The 18,150-nt window shown below is 41.2% G+C and overlaps 1 protein-coding gene across 2 annotated transcripts in view; it reads left to right on the top strand.

Moving 5' to 3' along the window:
* Positions 1-16,176, top strand: part of Tbc1d4 (TBC1 domain family member 4) — a 63,201-nt gene extending 47,025 nt beyond the window's left edge. For both annotated transcript variants that reach the window (XM_051160914.1, XM_051160913.1), the window contains exons 14-19: positions 187-345; positions 3,225-3,469; positions 5,905-6,064; positions 9,054-9,223; positions 10,610-10,786; positions 14,807-16,176. In XM_051160914.1, the coding sequence (XP_051016871.1) occupies positions 187-345; positions 3,225-3,469; positions 5,905-6,064; positions 9,054-9,223; positions 10,610-10,786; positions 14,807-15,040 (1,145 nt within the window). In that variant the 3' untranslated portion in view covers positions 15,041-16,176. The remainder of the gene's footprint in view (positions 1-186; positions 346-3,224; positions 3,470-5,904; positions 6,065-9,053; positions 9,224-10,609; positions 10,787-14,806) is intronic.
* The last annotated feature ends 1,974 nt before the right edge of the window (positions 16,177-18,150 follow it).

Below are 18,150 nucleotides of genomic sequence, written 5' to 3'. Positions count from 1 at the left end.
ACTTACATATAATAATGGGACTATAGGGGTGAAACTTGTCAAAATATGCTCTTGTTAGTACACTGAGCTGAGGGTGACATATAACAAGGAGAGGTGTGGTTTTCACTGTGATGTGGCATATCTCCTGTGACATAATGGCTTTATTTCCAAACTCAAGATCTGACTTTTGCATCTCTTGGATTGTAGGGGTCCCTAAAAGTCGGCGAGGGGAAATTTGGCAATTTCTAGCATTACAATACCGCCTGAGACACAGATTGCCCAACAAACACCAGCCTCCAGACACTTCTTATAAGGAACTGCTGAAGCAGCTCACCGCTCAGCAGCACGCCATCCTTGTGGATTTGGGTATGTTTGTCATGGATTGTCATTTACGAAAAGCAAAAGGCATCTTAGTGTTGGTTGTTCAATTGGCATTGATGAAGAGGGTCTCTTGGCATCTGCTGAGGTACTGACTGCCTTGTTTGGTTGTTCTTATATTCTGGTTGAAGAGCCACAAACTATCCCTCTGAAATGGGAATCATGATGAAGGTCATATTATGGGTATTACTAAATTTTGAACAACTGACTTTTGCTTGTGTGTGCGTGTGCATGTGCGTGCGTGCGTGTGTGTGTGTGTGTGTTTATTTATAGTGCTGGAGACAAAACCCAAGGCCCTGAACATGCTGGGCAAATGTTCCTCCACTGAGCTGTCTCCTCAGCCAGGAAACTCTGCCGTGACCAGAGCTGACTTTGAAACAGATTAAAAGAGTATAGAAATACTTAATGGGGGTCTTTGCAAACTTTCTGACATTGCTGAATACAAGCTTTTAGCAATCACTGTAAAAAGTCATTCCATAGTCACCCAAGTAGGAACTCAGGGAAAGTGAGTAGCCCTGATTGTACAGGTGGCCTGATCATGTTCTTTATGAGGAGGAGGGAAGAAGCCACTCTCTACGACCCCCAAGCAAGAGAAGGAATCCAGCAGGTGCTTAAGCTGTAGAAATGGCTAATCCATCCCTATAAGCTGGGTACCAGGTTCGCTGTGTTAACGTTGTGTGGATGGATGGGTACTTCCAATCTCTGGAGGGGTTCCCAGTGACAACAGCATAAGGTGGTCTTTTAAATGTTGGATCTAATATAAAATTAAAATCAGTATGGTTCTCTGTTTGCTTTTTGAGATAAGGTATTGGACAACTTTTTATTCACTACATAGTCAAAAATTACCTTTTGTTCATCTTTCCCTTCTCTTTAATGCTGCAATTGTAGACTTATACCACTATGTCTGGTTTATATGGTGCTAGAGATGGAAACTAGGCTTTGTGCATGCAAGGCAAGCACTCTATTACATCCCCAGCCCCCAAATAGTATGATTAAAACAATCATTTCCCCCTCTAAAGCACACTGTCACATGTATATTTACCATTTAAAGTATCTAAATAGTTCATGTTGGCATTTACATATTTCATCCATTCTTCTGAAAGATGATAGATACCAGGTGGCCAGATAGGTAATTTGAGTACATGAGGGTAAACAGGGGTACTTTATATTTAGGGTCAGTTTATATTAGACGTATGAAAAAAGATCGCTGGCTAAAAACTAGTGTTTACCTCACTCAGTTCCTTTCATTGAAAAACAACTTTTCTTGGAAGAGAGCTCAGTTCAATAGATACGTTTTGATCTATTAATTCTAAAGAATTAAAATGGAAATTCTGTAGGGAAACTGGACACTGGAGTCCTTGTCCTAATTGTCCCTGTGACTGTGGTTGTCAGCAGGCTTCCTTGCTCCTGAGTTTATTCCTCTGTTAGCTGAGGACTAGGCTTGGCCTGGTGCAGAGCTGGGTAAATGGATGAGACCAATGATTGAGGTGTTGCCGCTGGAGTCAGTGTAGATGTTCCTGGTGACAGGGACACGGAGAGGTAAGGCTGCAGAGAAAGACTGTCAGACAAAACAGAGCCAGAATCAAGTTATATACACACTGTATATAACTTTTTCCTAGAAAAAGATTTAAGGGAGAAATTCAAACACTAATTTTAAAAATTGCCTATTTGTCTCTGCTAGTGGCCATCTGTGTTCCTCCAGCCTTTGTGTGTGTGTGTGTGTGTGTGTGTGTGTGTGTGTGTGTGTGTGTGTGTGTGTGTTTCCTCTCATTTCTCCTTACTCGGCAGAAATAATCTTATCAGTTCCTGGAAAAAAGAAAAGGAAAACCAAAAATACTTTTGAGCATATGTGGTAGAAAACATTGCAAAATGTTACACTCTTGCAAATTCTGATTGCCTGGAGTAATCATTTCACAAGGACACACACATCCCCTTCATTTTCTGGTGGCTCAAGGACAATCCCAAGCTAGTGTAAACAGCTTTGCTAAGGCAGAGCAGCTTGCCTTAGTATGGAGCACCAGCTCTTTGAGATGGAGGATTGAGTTTGTTTACTTGTCGGTTTCTTCATGGTAATTTTCTACCCAGAGGTAAATTTTAGGCAGAAGTTTACAAAATCATCCTGAACTTTTACTGTCCTTATTTTCCTTGGACATGTAAGTGGATATATGTATGTACACATATATGTGTGTGTGTGTGTATGTATATATGTACACATACATACATACACACATATGTTGTATATTTTTAAAAAAGAATATACATGGTTTATGGAAACAAATAAAGTTTACCTATAAAAGCAGATTTCCTAAATGATAGACTCAAGGTAAAGCAAAATCAAACAAACAAACAAAAAATTCCTCTATTGTCATATTACAAAGGGGCAAACAAAATAAAAAGTAAACCTGGCCATAGATTACCAAGATTGCCTTAAATAACGACACCTTGTCGAATTTGGGTGTGGTTAGAAGGTGGTCTCTCTATGACTTTTGTCTTTGCCTTGATCTGAACTCAAAAACAAAGCTGAGTTCTGCTCTGTAGTCTATTTTGGATATGCTAGTGATGACAGGTTTCTGTTCAGTGGTATTTATTACTTTGGTAGACAGCAACACTGCTTAGCATAAAATGATAGCCTCTGCATCATGTGTGCCGAGAAGAGGTGATACTCTGGCACACAGGACTTACGTGGTAGTGAAGCAATAGGAAAGGAGAGAAGTGTCGCCGGGGAGGAGGAGGAACGGCACTGGGCGGATGCGGACAAGATGAGCATTCCCAGCGACTCCCAGGTGGCAGCCTGCTGGACTGTCCTAGGGGTCACTGCACTGGGTTTCCTTCCTGATTTCTAAGCACCGTTCTTCTTTCCCTCACAGGGCGGACATTTCCCACCCACCCTTACTTTTCAGTGCAGCTTGGGGCGGGGCAGCTGTCACTCTTCAACCTGCTGAAAGCCTACTCCTTGCTGGACAAAGAGGTGGGCTACTGTCAGGGGATCAGCTTTGTGGCTGGAGTCCTGCTTCTGCACATGAGTGAAGAGCAAGCCTTTGAAATGCTGAAGTTCCTCATGTACGACCTGGGCTTCCGTAAGCAGTACCGACCGGATATGATGTCACTTCAGGTAATGCAGTGGCTCTTGATGAGTCCGCTGTGCCGGAGGCTCTCATTAGAAGTCTCAATAGCAGCCATTTCTGAGTCACAGTTCAGAGTTCAAGATATTTAACGCCCCCCCCCCCCACACACACACACACATACTCCCGAAAAAGAAATTTAGCCTCCTTGTCTTAGAAGTTGGACAAATACATGGGTACATGTTAGTCATTGTTTTAGGGGACAATTTGCTGAACACTCATGTGCTTAGGAAGGCATACAGAGTGAGTGCTCACCGAGGTCTATAACTATAGCAATTCAATTCCTATTTGGCAACTGTATAGATATATTTAACAGGTTAAATGATGTTTTCTTTAAACCGTTTACTAATACTTTATATCAGAGAGGAAACACTAGTATCTTTGTAAGGAATTAAACATTTCTGATGTCCAGAAAACGGTTTCTTTGTTGTTGGAGTTTCACAGAGTAGAAACTGTATGTTAATAGTGTTTGATTTTGGTCCATAGGCAGAAAGATTTATTTATATATTTTAAAAGATGATTTTTTTTCCTCACTAAATATTCCTAAAGAAAATTTGACACAGTATAAGTATAGATGAATTGAATTTATATATTAATAATCACTATGATTCAGTGGACATCATGAAAGAGTCCCAAGTGATAATTTCAAAACGTGTATATATGAGCAGTATTAAATGGACTCAGTGGTGTTTGTGTGTGTGTGTGTGTGTGTGTGTGTGTGTGTGTGTGTGTGTGTGTGAGAGAGAGAGAGAGAGAGAGAGAGAGAGAGAGAGAGAGAGAGAGAGAGAGACAATAACAATAGACAAGGCATGACTCCAAGTTGGAGGGAGAAATGGGACAAGTGAGTAATTGAAGTGATGTAGACAGTGCACTATGCCTGAAATTCTCAAAGGCAACTAGAGAAGTGATCATCATGATTACTAAAGATACTCTTTCTAATTTCGGGAATGCAAATGTAACTTCGTTTTCCCTGGTGGCCTTTCTCCCAGCTGTGACACTAGGGATGCTAGTGTAGGAGTGCTGAGCTCTGTACTTCAGGACGTGACACATAACACCTTTCTACTGTCTGGAGCAGGAAGCCAGGAAGGTTTGCTCCCTAAGATTTCTGAGGATGGCACTGGTCCCTGTTGGTACCTACACCATGAGCTTGGCTTCCCTGAGAGGATGCCTGACTTCTTGCTTCCTCTCGAGTCTGGGCACTCTGGGTTCTCCTTTGAAGACTTTAGCTGTGACCAAGGGGCTGATGTCTCCTTTGCTTCAGTATGTCTGTCTCATCAGATTCTGTCTCTGCTGATGTCTTGGTTGGATGTTGAAGCCTTCTACCTTTTCTCCGAAGTCTTGTGTGGCCCTTTCTCTCTTCTACCATCCACCGTCCTTGTGTCTCTCCCATCTGCAGCTTTGCCATGTTAAATGCACTGCAGATTGGAAGAATGATGTGGATTTTTTTTTTTTTTGAAAATGTAGTATTGTTATTAACACTTCCGTTGTAGAAACCTTGAATTTCTGTATCTGCCCAGATATGCTTCGATGGAGGCAGGATCTCTTATCCTAGGTTTAGAATGTAGGGTGCAGGAGATAAGGTTCTTGAAAACAGTGAAGGGCAAATGTTTGTGTCTTCATTGTGGTCACAACTGAGCAAGAACAGAACATCTTTATCAACATGCTTTCTTGTTACTCTGCTAGTTAGACCAGTTTTGTTTTGTTTTTAGACTTTTTTTTGAGCCTAGCAAAATACTAGTTCTTGGGTTGATGACTGCCCACTCTGTCTAGTTTCTAAACCGGAGCTGGCCTCAGGGAAATGTATGATTTCTTTTCTGACATAGTGTACTGAGATAATAATCTTACTACAAAACCTCTTTTTGTGTTTGCCTCCTGCCAAGCGACTCATTTTATAACCATGACTTCCTGTGGCCCCGGTTCCTTCCTCTTAGTTTCCAAGATTTGTGTTGTAGATAAGGCTCGGACAGAGTCTGGAGTGTTTGTGTACAGCTTTTGTGATTCGTTTTCCAAAAGGAATTGTCTTGTGTTTTGTTTCTACTTTGGAAACAGTTCTTGAATTTACAACATAATTGGCTATTGGCTTGCATTTTTATTAATTTATGCAATTTTTTTTTAATATGAGGCGAGATTGGAAATTTGTTAGATTTACAAGCAATTCCTTTCTATGGGAAAAATGATGCTCTTTCCATGTGTGTACACCATACCAAACACATAGTGGAAACACATGAGACTTAGGTTGAATTTACACTGACATGAATTGTGTCCTAAATGTAGTGACCTTGGATTTGAACATCGTCTTTAATGTTAACCATAAAAATGAAGACATGTTATTTTTACTAAATCTGTGTGAATCACCAAAAGTTGATAAGATTATACCCAAGCAGATTACTTCAACTTTTATTTTTCTTCTCTACGTGAACTGCAGATCCAGATGTACCAGCTGTCCAGACTCCTTCACGACTACCACCGAGAACTGTACAATCATCTTGAGGAAAATGAGATCAGCCCCAGTCTGTATGCTGCGCCCTGGTTTCTCACACTCTTTGCCTCTCAGTTCCCCTTAGGATTTGTAGCCAGAGTTTTTGGTAAGCGATGCCTGTGTTCAAGAGGCATGTTATTGTCTATCTACCCGCACTCCCCCTCACCCGCCCCATCCTCCTCAGTTTACTGCCAATGAAGTTCCCTTAGGGCTAGGAGAATTCTAAGTATAATTCAAATGCAGTTGGAAAGAACTGGGCTCCTATGAGCTGCCCCTGTTTATTTGCGTGGGAAACCCAGAGAACACAGTTTTCCAGTCTGGATTAGGGACAGACTCTTTGTAGCTTTCTAGGTTTCTATCTTTATGTTTTTTTCCCTCTCTTTCTCTCATCATCTTCTTCAACTTTGAATCAAAATACAGAAAAAGGAACACAGCTGCTGTGCTATTGTGGGTGCTATTCTCATGGCATTTCTGTCTTGCTTTTGTTACTGTCTCATTGCTTACTTGGTTACCTTTCATGCTTTTGAAGGAGCCATAGCCAATCCCTAAGAGTATGGCTAAGAGAAAAATCACCCTATTGACGTTATTGAGTACCTACTTTGCTCTGACCACAGTGGTGGCACTGGGGAAAAATATATAAGAATATGGTGTGGTTTGTGCAACCTCTGGGGCCCTTATAAGTCTTTTGTTTTATTTTTCTGTTTTTTCTTTTTTTATTAATTAAAATTTTTTTTTACATATACATTTATATTATTACATGGGATTTTTTGTTTGTTCGTTTCAAGACAGGGTTTCTCTATGTAGACTTGGCAGTCCTGGACTCTATAGACCAGGCTGGCCTTGAACTCACAGAGATCTGCTTGCCTCTGCCTCCAAAGAGTGCTGGGATTACAGGGATGCACCATCACACCCGGCTCCCTTATAAGTCTTAATTGGGTTCATCAAGGTATCCTTTAAAAAGCAAAACATAAGGCTGAGTGTGGCTGTGTACACCTGTAACCTGAGCACTTTGAGAAGCTGAGACAGGAGGATTATGAGCTTGAGCCTGTGAGAGCTATGTAATAAATCCCCATCTGTCTTAGTTATAGTTTCTGTTGCTGTGGTAAAACATCATGACCAAAGGCAGCTTGGGGAGGAAAGGGTGGGTTTCAGCTTACCATTACATACTACAATCTGTTGCCAAGAGAAGTCAAGGCAGGAACTTGAGGCATGAGGAAATGCAGAGGAAATGGGAAAGCACTGATTACTGGCTTGCTCATCATGGCTTACGTAGCTCGCTTCCTTCTAACACCCAGGACCACCAGCCCCAGCGGTAGCACCATCCACTGTGAGATGGACCCTCTCACATAAATCATCAGTCATAGGAAAATGTACTACAGATTTTCCGATAGGCCATCTCATGGAGGCATTCTCTCATTTGACGTTCCCTCTTCCCTAATGGCTGTAGCTTGTGTCAAGGTGACATAAAACTGACCTTTAGACAACATCTAAAAACAGAAAAGGAAAAAGAGACATCGGCAACTATTGCTCAGTAGAAATGTGTTCAGTGATGTTGCCTGGGACCTCAGTAGCCAAGAGTGCTCCCACAGCTGCTGGGTTCTGCACATCTGCCTAAAGGCCATGGTGGGGAACTCAGTATTTATGTACTGCTGTGCTAATTTGAAGCTTTGATTTTTTGGGGGGGGGGGTCAAATTTTAAATGTTCTCTGATTGTAAGTCATTAAAGCATTTTTTTTTTTTTTTTTTTTTAAGATGCATTAGTATAAAACTCAGAGAAAAGATCAGAGATAATAACTAATAGAAAAAATGTTAGGAGACATTTGAATTTTGAGCTCGGCGACCATAATGGGAGGCATAATATAAGTTTGAATTGAAATGTGACTTTCAGCTGCACTGTGTGAGCTAGCTGCCCCTGGGTCTCTTGCTTATTGAATATACAGCACTTCTGTCCAGTGAGAGTTTCTTGAGCACTCTGGATTCTTGTTGTAGGTCTCTTTAAAATCATTTTAGTTGTGTTTGCATACAAGACAAGTAAAGTTTCTTTCACTGGCTTAATGTCAGGGTTCACGACATCAGTGTCCCTTCCCTAGTAGTCTGAGAATTCTTCAAACAAAACTACTTGCCTGTGTTTCAGAATGGTTGCGTGCTTGTGATGTAGTCCAGCTGATCTTAGAGTTAGGATGGCTTTCTTATTCTCATCTGGGGTGTGTGTGTGTGTGTGTGTGTGTGTGTGTGTGTGTGTGTGTGTGTGTGTACACATCTGTTAATTCTTTGAGAATCTCATACAATGAGTTTTGATCATAGTCACCCCCCCGTCCTTTTCCGGAGTCAACCCCACTTCCCTACTTATTCAACTTTGTATTCCCTCTCTCTGTTTCTCTGTTTCTTATTTTTTTAAGCCCAGCAATTCAATTTGTGCTGCCCAGATACTCTTGGGTGACCCTGGAGAGTGGGCTACTTCCCAGGAGTCACAGACTTAAACCCGACTCTTCTCCCTCTCCTATAAGCTGCCAACAGCCAGTGACTCCCCAGCGAGGGGTGGGGTTTTTGTACCTAGCCCACATTCTTCAGGATGGGATTTTGCCCAGCTTGAGCTTGCACAGGCCTTATGTATACTAAAGTTTTCTTCTTTAATTTCCTACATGGATATAGATTTAATTACATATTAACTGGCTCCTTTACTTTTTGATTCAGAGAATTTGAATAGTTTACTATATTGATTTATTGTTACATTCTGTTGTGGAAAAAAAATCCCACACAACCAAATGTTAGTTGAATAAATGTTTGAGCTCTATCTAGAATCCATAAACTTACCATCAAAACTATAAACAATATATAGTTAGATATATAACATCTCCTTTCTTTCGTTAACCATATCCCTAGTAAGAAAGAAGAACAGACAAAACTCTGTTCCTTTGTTTCAAGCATATTAAGCTTGTTTTTAAAAAATAAAACCTGGTTTTGACCAGTTTTGTTTTACAACATGTTTTCTAGTTCCACTGCCATAATAAAACCCAATGCTTTGAGAACGAGGCATGTGCTGTTTGCAGTAATAAATACACAACTTTGATCGTGAAAATTTTATCTCGTTCCAGATATTATTTTTCTTCAAGGAACTGAAGTTATATTTAAGGTTGCTCTTAGCTTACTGAGCAGCCAGGAGGCACTAATAATGGAGTGTGAAAACTTTGAAAATATTGTGGAATTTCTCAAAAGCACATTACCTGATATGAATAACACTGAAATGGAAAAAATTATTACCCAGGTATGATGTAAATGATTCAACACGTACTAAATTCTTCCACATAAAAATATAGTTTGCCTAACATCTGTTTTTTTAAGCAAGGTCTTCTTTTGTCTTATCAGGCACTTTTTACTTAGAAATTAGAAAAAGTATGAGACTTCAGCGTTGTAACATTGTCTATCTGCCTATGCAGACTAAAAAAATATGTCTATGTGCCCACCCCCCAGGGATCTCTTTTATTTAAATAAATTCTGAGACCTAGGTCATAACTTGAGGAGTCAAGATGACCAGAAAATAAAAGGAAGCTTATTGGTTTTCAATGTCACTAACTCTTTCAGAATTTATTAGAAAGGCCAGACCTGTGATCCCAGCTACTTGGGAGGCTGAGGGCATGCAATCTCAAGTTTAAAGCCACCCTGGTGATGTAGCTCAGTGATTTAGTGTTTGTCTAGTGTTTGCACAAAACTCCAGATTTGATCCTTAGCACCACAAAACGTAACTCATATGCCCATTATAATATAAATAGTTCTCAGTAGTTTCTAGTTATTAAAATCTTTAAGTCAACAACTATGGCTTTTGTTTATATTTTATCATTTGTCAAGTCTCTGGAAATAACTTCTCTGGTTTGTTTTGAATCGTGTTCTCACGGTGGAACCGTGGCTGCCCCTGAACTTGCTTTTCTCCCACTCTGTCTCCTACGTGATGGCCTTGCAGGAATGCACTACCATGAACTACTACTGTCTGAAATAAATTATATGAATTTCAAGTCATTATATATTATGCTTTTAGATATTTGAAATCAGAAATGTTGTCTGAACCCCCCTCCAAACCAAAATAATGAAATTAATAGAGGAATTTCCTGACTCACAGCTCACTACTAGGATTAGAATTAATTAACTGTGGAATCTATCACTGATCTTGAGAGAGGCTTACAAGGAATAACAAGTAAATAAAACCATTTATTAAAACCTTTCTGTTCCAGTTAATGCATACATTCAAAATATTCCCATGTAACATTGCTTACTAACCAGCAGTGATCAACGCTAACACAGACAGTCATTGCTCAACAACAGTGTTGGTGAGGTATTCTACATTTCAGGACACAGTTATTAGACTACAGTCATCTTGGTTGCCACATACCCTTGGACATTAATTTATTCTTGAGACTTGGTCTGATTCTTAGGATGTTTCAGTTGTAGAGAGATGCTGTGTGCTATCGTATTGAATAGTTGAGTCTGTCTTTCATGTGTCCTTGTGTGGATAGCCAGGCTTAATTCCCTATTTGGTATGTTTTAGTGTTTCCATTCATACTGGGAAATAAACATGAAGTCTACTGATATACACCACTTGTATCTTGCTGTAGTAGACACTGAAGGCCAGACTAACCAACCCATGGTGCTTCAACAGGTTTTTGAGATGGATATTTCCAAACAGTTACATGCCTATGAGGTAGAATATCACGTGCTGCAGGATGAGCTTCTGGAATCTTCCTATACCTGTGAGGATAACGAATGTCTGGAGAAGCTGGAGAGAGCCAACAACCAGTTGAAAAGACAGAACATGGACCTCTTAGAAAAACTCCAGGTACAGAGACAAAGATCCTAACAATGATGGATGTGCAGCCCTGTACGCTTGGAAGTGTTCAGAATGGTTGTGATATGTGTGTGAATTGAATCACTGATGACCAAGGGCCTAGGTATCTCGTTAGTTTCATGTGCATGGGGGTCTACAAATGTACTTAGGAGCCCAAGTATCGCTTGGGTGAAACACACACACACACACACACACACACACACACACACACACACACAAACACACACACATTCAGAAAATAGTAGAACAGCAATTCAAAACAGAATTGGGTTTCATCTTATTGGATGCTATCTAATTTGGATAAGTCCATGGGAGGAAGAATTAAGCCCGAGTTGTCAGAGATGTGGTTATGTGAGCTTGGCCTAGACTCTGCGGGCTGAGCAGTGAGTGAAGTGAGGAGGTCACCTCAGTCAGAAGCTGTGGCAGAGCAGTGTTAGCTTGGCATTAGGTCAGGCCTCATGCTGGGGAGGGGAGCAGGTGGAGAATAGCAGACAACAGATTTTCTTTGTTGTCTAAGAACACAGTTTTGTGTGGCCCTTTTTGGAAAGAAACATCTCAAAAGGACTCGAGCCTTGTGTTTGAAAGAATACTGTAAACCAAAGACAGATTTGGGTGGGAGAAGAAGGAAGAGAGACAACTGGGGAAACACTTGTGAAAATCTGCTTAGGGATCATGGTGTTTGTCTAGAGTCCAACAGAGGTGAAAAGGGCTGGAAGTGTTTCTGGGTAAATTGAAAGTGGACGCATAACAAACGCTCCGGCTACTCAGGAACCCACGGTTACTTTATTCCCAGGTAATTTACTGTAATTTATAAACAGACAAAAGTGCAATGGACAATCTGTAAAGTAATATTCCGATCATTGGAGTAGTGTGAACGATAGGTGCACTGGTGGTGCTCCATGCTCTGTGGGCTAAGAAGTGGTCAGCAGAAGAAGGAAGCACGAACATTGGTCGCTGCAGTCCCCAAGGCTGGGTCACTTACAGAGAAGAGAGTTACCTCACAGTTCTGGAGGCTGAAACATCATGCTGCTCACTCTAGCAAAAGCGCTTGGCTATGTCCCACGGAGATGATGTCATGATGGGAGCTCGCAATAGAGGGAGAGATGATGAGGGAGGGATTCAGGGGAAGGCTAGTTTCGCTCTTTGGGAACAACCATCTTCGAAGAGCTGAGAAGGGTCTTGTGAAAATTATCTTAATGGCATTCAAGGGAGGACCTCCTCCACGATCTTGGAAAGATGATACCAACATGTAACATCATCACTTATACTAAGGTGCAACAGCACCAACTTTCTGACACAGGTGCCTGGGTGTGGGGAACATAGCCACACCAACGCCATATTGCAGCAGGAGTTGAATTCTCTGGGAAGGATGGACTCCATGTTAGAGCTCAAGTTCCTAATGCCTCCTTTATTCTCAGCCACACTTCTGCCCCTACTTCCCAATGCTGCACCGGCTCCAACCTGGAAATCCCCCAAACTCTGATTCTATGAAGTCCAGCTAGGATTTCTATGAAGTCCAACGTGAAGAGCAGCTAGGAGGGAAATAGATTCACACTGAGCTGTGCAAGGGGACAAAAGGCCTTCACGTTGTCTTACCTAGCTTTGGGTCATAAGAAAACTGTTTAAAAAATAAAAAGGATGTGAAGTTGGGAAGGGAATGCGGGGGGGAGGGGCCCAGAGAAGTTGTAGGTGGGATGTGAGGGTAGATATGATCTAAGTGGGATGTGTGTGTGTCAATGAAAAAAACACACAATAAAAAATTTTTAAAATTTTTTTTCAATTAAACAGTAAGCAAATGTGATTTATTCACAATTTTTTAAAAAAGTGGCTCTACTGGATTTTCTTTTTCTCTTTTTCTTTTTGTTGATTTTTAAAATTTATTCACTTTGCTGGGCGTGGTGGCTCATGCCTTTAATCCCAGCACTCGGGAGGCAGAGGCAGGCGGATCGCTGTTGAGTTTGAGGCCAGTCTGGTCTACAAAGCGAGTCCAGGACGGCCAAGGCTACACAGAGAAACCCTGTCTCAAAACCAAACAAAACAAAACAAATTATTCACTTTACATCCCTATCACAGTCCCCTCCCTCCTCTCCTCTCTACCTCACCCATCCACCTCTTTCCCCTTTCTCTTCTCCATTTCTCCTCAGAAAAAGAGAGCCACCCCCATCCCCACCACCAACCTGCCCTGGCACATCAAGTTTATCAGGACTAGGAACATCTTCTTCTACTGAGGTTCAACAAGGCAGCCCAGCTAAGGGAAAGTGATCGGGGAAAAAAAAAAAAAAAAAAAAAAAAGCAACAGAATCCATGTCAGAAACAGTCCCTACTATAATTGCTAGGTGACCGTCATGAAAACCAAGCTGCCATATATGTGGGGGCCTAAGCCTAGTCCATTCATGCTCTTTGATTGGTGGTTCAGTCTCTGTGAGCCCCCGTGGTCCTCAGTTAGTTGACTCTGTTGTTCTTCTTGTGGAGTTCTTGTTCCTTCCGTGTCCCTCTACCTTTCCCCCAACTCTCCCACAAGACTCTCTGAGCTTTGCCTAATGTTTGGCCGTGGATCTCAGCATCTGTTTTGATCCACTGCTGAGTGGATCCTCTCAGAAGACAGTTATGATAGTCTCCTGTCTGCAAGCATAGCAGTATATTGTTAATAGTGTCAGGAGTTGGCTCTCTCCTATGGGGTGGGTCTCAAGTTGGGCCAGTCATTGTTTGGCCAGTCCCTCAATCTCTGCTCCATCTTTATCCCTGCAAACCTTGTTGGCAAGGTAAATTTGGGATTAAAGGTTTTGTGGGTGGGTTGGTGTCCCCCTCCCTACGCTGAAAGTCCTGCCTGGCTACAGGAAAGGGTCACTTCAGTCTCCATATCCGCTGCTGGTAGGAGTCTCAGCTAGAGTCACCCCTATATCCTCCCAAGAGCCTACTCCATAGCGGGTCTCCAGCTTGTCCCAGAGATCCCTCTTTTGGTTTCCCTTCTCTCTCCTAGCCCTCTCACTTCCCACCCATGGGAAAGGCATTTGCACCTGTCTTCCATGGCTGATGGCTCTTAGTTCCTATAGACTTTCTATTGACAGTTCCAGATAGTCATCCTCAAGTTTCCCAATCAGTAGAAATGAATGGTATTCGAAGTATATCTGGAGAAGCCAAACCTATTGGAAGGGTCCTAGTTTGTTGAAGATGCTGCCCATGGAAGAAATTAGAGAGTTTTCCTAACACCCGTTTGTTCTTCTGGGAGGATTGTTATCAAAGAGCATGACTGCCAAGAACCACCAATCACTTGGATTCTTCTTGTACATAGGAGCTTTTCCTCACCAGTGCACTAATACTATGATGGGTCAGGGAGGCCCTGGCCAGAGGCAGCTCCATGCTGCTTAGATTAACATCTACCAAAACTATGATCAAAGCCAACTCACATAGCACAAATAGTAGAGCATCCTTGTTCTGCATTCAATCAGACTGGACAGAGGAATACACCAGTGGGTGTGCGTGATGATCATGGGGCAAAGATATAGTATTGCATTGCTGCTGCCATTAGTGAGAGGAGATAAATCATGTGAGTATAATGTATGTACATTGTATGCCTGCACACGTATGTCTATTAAACATATACATACACAGGTATGTATATATACATTTAATGTGCTCCTGGGATTTGAATCCAGGATCTTTTGAATGATAGAAAAGTACTCTTGACACTGACCTGCATTTCTGCTTCCAGTACTTGGATTATTAGGCACTTGGGAAAAAAAAAAAAGAAACAACAATCAACCAACCAAATGAACAAACAACAACCCTACAAAACTCCATTTCAGAGGACATTGTATACTGAAATATGCTTGAAAAAAATGAATGCATTTTTTATCAGTGTTTATTTATATGATATTATGTTAACTAATGTGATATAATTATCTGACAACAAATGTAAGACATGGATGCTACTGTAACACAAAACCACAATCCTCACATTTTTAATATGGAGAATGCTTTTTTTTTTTTTTTTTTTTTCTTGACAAACAGGTGGCTCATGCTAAAATCCAGGCTTTGGAATCCAACCTAGAAACTCTTTTGACCAGAGAGACCAAAATGAAGGCTTTAATCCGGACACTGGAACAAGATAAAATGGCTTATCAAAAGACAGTGGAACAAATCCGAAAGCTGCTCCCAGCAGATGCGCTGGCCAACTGTGAATCGCTGCTGAGAGACCTAACTCACCCCACTAATGACAAAGCCAAGGCAGGAACTAAGCCATAGTTTCAGAAGTGGCCTCAGTAGAAAACTTCCTTCCACTACCTGGAAGAAGGCCCCCATGCACTGCTGGTCTGACGTTGACCAGAAAGCTGATAGGACAGCTACTTCAGGTGTTGAGGTCATCAGTAGGCGATGTAGCTCTCCTCAGAGCATGCCATTCTAAGAAAGCCATCACAGATATCCAGACTGTATTTTCTTCTGGTTGTTGCCAACTATGTACATAAATATGTATAGGTGGACATAAAGATTCATGCTTTCAAATCAAACAGTAGATATGTATTTGGGGCAATTTTTCTTTTTCAATCAGAACCTCATGAAATCCATACCCAAGGGAAGTTCAAGTAAGATTTCTCTTGGGCACACATGAAATCCTTTTGTTTTTCTAGTGAAATGAATCTAGAACATCTTTGCATATTGAAATATACTTGAAAAACAATGAATGTATTCTTCCCTCCGCCCCAAGACTAGCATGTTTCTCTCATCATGGCAGGCAGACACATTTCCATAGCTTTATGTGTCAGTGTCTATGTTAGCAACATGACTGGCTACTAGTTTCACCTCAGTGAGTCTCTTACAAAGGTGGGGCCCTTCTGCGCTGCCTGCTGTGTGACAACCAGCACATCAAATCTTCACTTCTTTTGAGTCTGGTTAGGCTTTGCTTTAGATGCACACGAGAAGAAAGCAGGGTGTTGTGGCTGAGTCCACCCACCTCAAGGTGAAGAGGAATATTGCTAGTTTTCTAGCAACTTAGACCAGCACTGACCTTCAAACTGAAAATATTGGCCCTCAAAAATACAATTAAGCTCCTGAATTATCTAGAGAAGCTTTCCTGCCTTTTTATTTAAGTGACCTCTACAGTGGTAAACAGTTGCTTGGTGCTGTATTTACCAAGTGACAGGGTTTGCTATTTTCTCACAAAATTATGGGAGCCTTCCATGTAGTTCTTGTGACCTTCGGTTTAGAATAGGGAAGTAAAATTAGGATTGATTTTCCAAAGATGATATACCATGTTGAGTTGCTTTTTTTGATTTTTGCTCAATAACCAAACACATTCTTAATCATTTTCCCCTTTCATGTGAAAAATGTAGAACTGTGAAATATCTAGGAACAAACTGTGTAAAGCACACTGGAAGGGAAGAGAAATATCTCCAGCCCAGTTAAAACCTACAATTCTGTATTTAGACTCCTGGCTTATGCCACATACAAACAGCGTATCAGAGAGTGTTCATGCATGCGGAGGGCATGCATGGAAAGTAGTTTTCCTCCCTACAGCAGAGATGATTTTACGATAGTGCCTCTGAACATTAATGCAGAACTTTTGCCTTTCCAAACAGTGTTTATTGTTACTGCCTTTTGCAGTCCTTGTCTTTTTTGCAGATGAGTAAATTGGGGGTAATTTTCCTCAAAGAGGGTTTGTTATACATAAGGCAGAATTTTACTATAGTGCTCGAGAGTCAAGGTGTAAAGATTTCCAAAGCCATTGATGCGTAGATGTCAAGCCGTCTAGGCTGTCCCCCATCCAAATGTTACACATTTTGGGGCATCAGAGTGTCCTTGAATCTAAGGAGTTTTCTCCTAAAACAAAAAGGTCTTATTAGCTGGGAGAGTTGATGAAACTTCCAGATTTGAGGAAGTGCTCATTCTTGATTCTCCATTTGGTTGAGGGTCATTAGTTGATCTGTTGCTTGGAAATTCTGAAAATGGCTTCATTTGTAGCATCATGGTCTATTCTTCGGATGAAGCAGAGTCCAGTGTTACTGTCTGGTGATGGCAGGTGCCTTGTGGGTGTGATACACAGGTGGTGGCCGAGGGATCTTCATGCGGGGGAAGGAAAGATTTTCTTTCTGTTACTCCGTTAAAAGTAAACTGTGTTCTGGATGTTCAGAGTCAGCAGTATGGGTTGTATTATTGCTATTCAGTGATTAAGACAATGTGGATACAGTGTTTTCTTGTGAAAAATGGTTTTTCTTTCTCATCTGTGATTTAAAAAAATGTTAGGCCGGTTTTGCTTTGTCATTTTACATCTTCATCGGGTTCATGTAACGTCTAGTTCATTTCCAATAAATGGGTTGCTGCCGTTTCCTGAACTTTGCTATTCGTAAGTTTTGGGGGGAGTGGGTTGGGTCACAAACTCTTGTGTAGAGACTTTAAAACAAAACCTGCATGGGTTGGTTGAAAATGTTCAACAGTCTCTTGAAGCCAGGACAACAAAGATAACTTAAGACAATTGTGCAAATATGTTGTTACCAAATTTCTACTTCTTTGATAATGAAGCCTTTACTAGTAGAGACTTTCTACTGTAGAAAGAGATGGGACGCTGGGCTGTTGGACTTATATTGCACCTCTTTCCTCCTTCCTCGCTCGATATTGCCCTCCTTCCCACATATACTTATTTCTTTCCTCTTTCCCCCCAGTGCTACAAACGGGAGCTAAGACCTCATACATGTTAGGCAAGGACTCTATCTTGAACTGTGTCTTCTATTTTTAGGTGCTTTTTTTTTAAAGAAAGAGTATATAAAATTGCCAATTTTTTTCTATTAGGTTTGTTTCCAAATAGTTACAAATAAGCCACTTGCTCTCAGATACAATGTGAGTATACTCCTATGAAATATTTCTTTTAAATTATCCTTAGGTATGTTTGTAATCTACCGAAAGGACCCTAGGTCTCACTGCTAACACTACCAATCAGTGTTTAAGTATCTTTTCGTTGTATATAGGAAAAAGCTGGAGGATGCCACATGGCCCTTCGTGAAATTATGTATTTGTTATTTGTTTGTCTGTTTATATGTGTACGTGTACATGTCCAGTTGTCTGTATGTGACCAGATGCATGCATTGCCAGAAGAGGGCATGCAACGCCCTGGGCTTGAAGCTATAAGCATTAGGAGCTGCTTGCTATAGGTGCTGGAAACCAAACTGTGGTCCTCTGCAAGAGCTGCTAACCACTCCCCAGCCCCCAGGGAGGACTTAGTGGTACTCTTTTAACATCCACACTGATTTATAGTTTTGTTGCTATTTTTCCCTGCACAGTGATAAGTCGGGAGTGAGAAATTTATACCTTACAACATGAACTATTTTGCCCTCTATCTAATGTGACACTCTTTTTTTTTTTTT

The sequence above is a fragment of the Acomys russatus genome, chromosome 18 (genome assembly GCF_903995435.1).
Source record: "Acomys russatus chromosome 18, mAcoRus1.1, whole genome shotgun sequence".
Lineage (NCBI taxonomy): Eukaryota > Metazoa > Chordata > Mammalia > Rodentia > Muridae > Acomys > Acomys russatus.
This window is presented reverse-complemented; position numbering and strand designations above follow the sequence as displayed.